General features: G+C 44.2%; 1 protein-coding gene across 1 annotated transcript; it reads right to left on the reverse strand.

Moving 5' to 3' along the window:
• Nucleotides 1-436: 436 nt before the first annotated feature.
• LOC149402377 (uncharacterized) lies at nucleotides 437-811 on the reverse strand. Its single transcript, XM_089608345.1, has one exon. The coding sequence runs from the start codon at nucleotides 809-811 to the stop codon at nucleotides 437-439; it is 375 nt and encodes a 124-aa protein (XP_089464471.1).
• Nucleotides 812-5,183: the final 4,372 nt, after the last annotated feature.

Raw genomic sequence — 5,183 nt, forward strand, 5'->3', positions numbered from 1 at the left:
TTGTTCATGCAAATCTACATTTGTCTCCTCGTAAGTTGTTAAGTTTGTTTATGGACTAAAAGACTAAGGTTTTATCATAAAGCTTCAAACAAAGAAAGAATGACTGAACGTTTCAACTTTATTAATAATGAATAAGCAATTACAAGCAAGAGTCTTCGTAAGACTATATGACATCAAATGTACATAAATAGATACTACTACTCTTCTTGTGGGCACCATTGACAACACCATTGTCGGTTAATATCGAGACAGGGATGCCGTGCCTGCATATGATGCTTTTCCAGATTAAGTTCATCGTGTTTGCTCCAGTTATTCTGGCGAGCGGCTAGGCCTCTACCAACTTGGTGAAGCAGTCTATCGTAATTACGGCGTACTCATATTGTCTTGGCGCTCTAGGGAGTTTGCCAATAATGTCCACGCCCCATTTAGCAAAGAGTTACGGGACAATGATGCTGCACAGTGGGGTCGGTGGCTGTCTCGGGATCTCGGAGAAGCGTTGGCACTTGTCGCAGCGCCTCGCCCAGTCACAAGCATCTCTTCTCATGGTAGGCCAGAAATAGCCTTGTTTAAGCGCTTTGAGCGTGAGGGAGATCCCAACCGCGTGGTTCCCGCTGATGCTCTCGTGTATTTCGCGGAGGACCTTGGTCGACTCGATGCAATTGGGGCATTGGAGCAGCGGGGTTGAGTAACCGCGCTTATAGAGTATGTCATCTCGAAGCGAGTACTTGGATGCTAAGACTCTCAAGTTATCTGCTTGTTTGTGGTCTTCGGGAAGTTCCCTTCTTCGCACAAACTTGATAATTGGGTCCATCCAAGTAGGCTGAGATACAACCTCTATAGTCCCTACTTCGTCTCGGTAGACGGATGGCCGTGGGAGAAATTTGATGGGTACGGTCCCCACTCCGTCCTCGTCGATGCCAGATCCGAGGCGAGCAAGTGTGTCAGCCTCTGAATTTTGTTCTCTCGAGATTTAGAGAATCTCTATCCATGAGAAGGCATCCAGTTTGGAGTTCTTCTTTGCCAGATATGCAACCATATTAGGTTCCTTAGCAATATAATCTCCTTTAACCTGGTTTACGATCAACTGCGAGTTGCAGTGTATTCGCAGGTTCTTCGAGCCGAGCTTTTGCGCTAACTCTATCCCTACAATGAGGGCCTCTTGCTCGGCCTCATTATTGGAGGCTTGGAAGCCATAGTGGAGGGCCTATCGCAACTTTTCCATGTCGGGGTTAGGCAAAATGATTCCGGCGCCAGCCCCCCGAGCATTAGATGCTCCATCCACGTATAACTCCCAGATGGGACCCGTTGGGTCAACCTTCCTTTTTCGCGTCATTGCGTTATCGGTTAAGTCATTTTCTGCTCTTCCCATATCGGGAGTGTAGGAGAATTCTGGCACAAAGTCGGCTAAGGCCTGACCCTTTATAGCAACTCTAGGGTGGAACTCAATCCCGTACTCGCTCAATTCTTGGGACCAGATCGCCATGCGAGTCGATGGTCCCTTTTGAAGAGCTTTACCGATCAGATGCTCCGTTCGCACCACGACGGGGTGAGCTTGGAAATACGGATGCAGCTTTTTGGCTGCCGTCACGAGAGCCAGAGAAAGTTTCTCTATCTTGGTGTAGCGCGTTTCCGCGTCGTGTAAGGCTTTGCTTACGTAGTAGATCGGCCATTGGACCCTATCTTCTTCGCGGACAAGAACAGCGCTTACGGCTCTTTAAGAGACGGCGAGATATACGTATAGCATCTCACCCTCTTTTGGTTTGGAGAGGAATGGTGGGGACCCAAAGTAAGCCTTCATTTCTTGAAAGGCTTTTTTTGCATTCGTTGGTCTATTCAAAGCCATCCGTCTTTTTCAGAGCTTTGAAGAATGGTTGACACTTGTCGGTGGCTTTTGACGCGAAGCACATCAGAGCAACAATCCGACCGGTCAAGCATTGCACCTCTTTGACTCGTCTTGGAGACTTCATCTCAAGGAGTGCCTTGATCTTTTCGGGATTCGCCTCTATCCCTCGTAGGCTGATGATGTATCCAAGGAATTTTCCAGATTCAACCCCGAACACGCACTTATTGGGGTTGAGTTTCATTTTATACTGACGGAGGATTGTGAACATCTCCCTTAGGTCGTGTACGTGATTAGTTGCCAGTAGGCTTTTGACGAGCATGTCGTCCACGTACACTTCCATGGTCTTGCGATTTGATTGGCGAAGATCCGATAAACCAAACGCTAGTACGTTGCTCCCGCGTTTTTCAGGCCGAAAGGCATGACCTTATAATAGTAGAGACCTCGCTCGATGACAAAGGTTGTCTTAATTTGATCGGGCTCATGAATTTGAAACTGGTTATAACCCGAATAGGCGTCCATGAAGCTGAGGTGTTCATGGCAAGCTGTGGCGTCGACCAGCTGTTCGATGCGCGGGAGTAGGAAGAAGTCCTTAGGGCAGGCTTTGTTAAGATATTTGTAATCTATGCAAATACGCCACTTCCCATTAGATTTTTTCACCATTACTACGTTGGCGACCCACTTGGGGTACTTAGCCTCTCGGATGAAGTTTGCGGTAAGAAGTTTCTCGACCTCTTCGTTTATAGCCAGGTATCGCTCTGGATTGAACGTTCGTCTAGCCATGTCGTCCACGTACACTTCCATGGTCTTGCGATTTGATTGGCGAAGATCCGATAAACCAAACGCTAGTACGTTGCTCCCGCGTTTTTAAGGCCGAAAGGCATGACCTTATAATAGTAGAGACCTCGCTCGATGACAAAGGTTGTCTTAATTTGATCGGGCTCATGCATTCGAAACTGGTTATAACCCGAATAGGCGTCCATAAAGCTGAGGTGTTCATGGCAAGCTGTGGCGTCGACCAGCTGTTCGATGCGCGGGAGTAGGAAGAAGTCCTTAGGGCAGGCTTTGTTAAGATATTTGTAATCTATGCAAATACGCCACTTCCCATTAGATTTTTTCACCATTACCACGTTGGCGACCCACTTGGGGTACTTAGCCTCTCGGATGAAGTTTGCGGTGAGAAGTTTCTCGACCTCTTCATTTATAGCCAGGTATCGCTCTGGATTGAACGTTCGTCTAGCGTGGACTTTTTCGGCTACCCTGGGGTCGTCATTTAATCGGTGCACTATTATCTCTGGATCAATTCCGGGCATATCCGCATGAGTCCATGCAAACACATCCTTGAATTCCCGGAGAAAGGCAGTGAGTTGAGTCTTGATGGTGAGTTGAAATCGGGTGCCGATCTTTACAACCTGGTCATGTTTAGATTCATCTAGCACGACCGGCATGAGATCATCAGAGGTTTCCACTTTGAGTCTCTCGACTTCGTCCCGAGGGTCAAGTTCTCCGAATTTTCTTGCGTCCCTTAGGTCGCATGGATAATCATCTTCCAGTTGGAAGATCGTGCTAACCATTTTTCCGACGGACTTGCCATCGACTCCTTGCACGTAGCATATCCTGGCCTGGGATTGGTCTCCGGCCAAGATGCCAATTCCCTCTTCAGTGGGAAATTTCACCAGTAGGTGATACGTGGAAGTAAAAGTCCTCAGCCAGTTTAGCGTGGGTCGCCAGATGATTAAGTTGTAAGGCGACTCCTGATCAATCACTTGGAATGGGACCATGTGAATGTTGGAATTGATCTAGGGTTTAAGGAAAAGTTTAACGCTTCGGTAAGCGGCGGAATTTTAAAAATTTTCTTTTGACAAGTAAAACGATTTTATTAACCTAGACAAAGAGCAATCACATGTAAATAAAAACTATTATGAGCATAAATAATTTACTAATCTTTTTAGAAGCTTGAACACTGATGAGCCTTCGGAAGGTTGAAAACATTCGTCTCCCTCGCAGCACGTCTCTATTTCTTTCCTCGCCAACACGAGCAACCATGATGGTTTCTATCACAAGTGGGCACTTTTAAACACTACGACTCAATAACAAGTCTTAAAGTCGAAGAGCTAAAAACGCTAGGTCAAATGAGGACCTAGGTGCCAAAAGAAAAAACGAAATTGACTAGAGAGGGAGAGAGAGAATGGAGTCGGCCAAGCTAGACCGAGAAGCTCTCAAATCTCTAAAACTTGGGATGAATGAAATGAGAAGAATAAGGCTCCTATTTATAGGAGAGGTCTCACCTTCAATAAGGTAGTTTCCTCTTCTATAGAATATCACATATTCATGAGCCAATTTCCTCTTTTCCTTCATGAGTCACACAGCCAAGAGGATCCAAGTGTATCCTTGGATTTGTTTCCTCTTTTATTTGCTTCTCCCTTGACCCATTTGGCCGCCCATATTGATTTCCTCTTAGGGGAAATTTTTTTCCTCATTTTCTTTTGGCAAGTATATTCATACATTTATGCACAAAATATTCTCTCTTTTCCTTTGGGTAGTGGGCGCCCAACACCTTCTAGAAGCTTTTCCATTTGTTCATGACAACATGAAAAATGCCCATTAAGAATTTTCAATAAAATTCTTATGAAATGAAATTAATCCACAAAGCCCAATTAAACTAACTTGGCCGAGTGGGTCTAAGTCATCAAATGACCTTGTCAAAAAATTTATTGACATTCATTTCATCCTATGTCCAAAAAGACAAAAATACCCTTTTGACAATTTTTGTAAAACTTGCCTCGTTCTTGTTTTGACTTAGCTTCTAGTTTAACTATTCCTACTCGATGTGATTTGTGACAGTGACCTCATGGATCCTAATGAACAAAGCTTGAGCTAAACACTTGGACTCAAAAGTTCACAAACCTTTTCCAAGGTTAGCTTAATGTCAACTGACTCCACTAAAGAGTTGACACTGAAAATCTCTCGGTTCAAATTAATTTTATTTTCTACTCAAGAATTCAACCAAATTATGATGATCGGATCCATTGAATATTATCTATGTTTACCATTCATGAATATCATCAGCTAGTCGAGATTTACGAAATTACAATTTTACCCTGCTAGCTGTTATTTCCTCAACTCCTTTGTCGCTTGTGAATAAGTTAGAAACAATGTATTGATGAGGAGCTAACAAGTCAGATTGTTTCATCCAAAAGAGTCAGGACTCCATTTGGACACTGGCCAGTTCATTTATTTACATTCTAAGGAACAAAGTATGAGGTTATATACATTGCATTTCAGCAATCTTGTACATGAATTCCATATATATGAGAACTTCACAAAATTACTCATGACATTC

Source organism: Urtica dioica, chromosome 3 (genome assembly GCF_054948205.1).
Source record: "Urtica dioica subsp. dioica isolate 48M chromosome 3, U.dioica_male_clone48M_v1_H2, whole genome shotgun sequence".
Taxonomy (NCBI): domain Eukaryota; kingdom Viridiplantae; phylum Streptophyta; class Magnoliopsida; order Rosales; family Urticaceae; genus Urtica; species Urtica dioica.

Bases quoted from the DNA above. Each gene is read 5' to 3' on its own strand.
- LOC149402377 (XM_089608345.1), bottom strand. From the start codon at position 811: ATGGACCCAATTATCAAGTTTGTGCGAAGAAGGGAACTTCCCGAAGAC.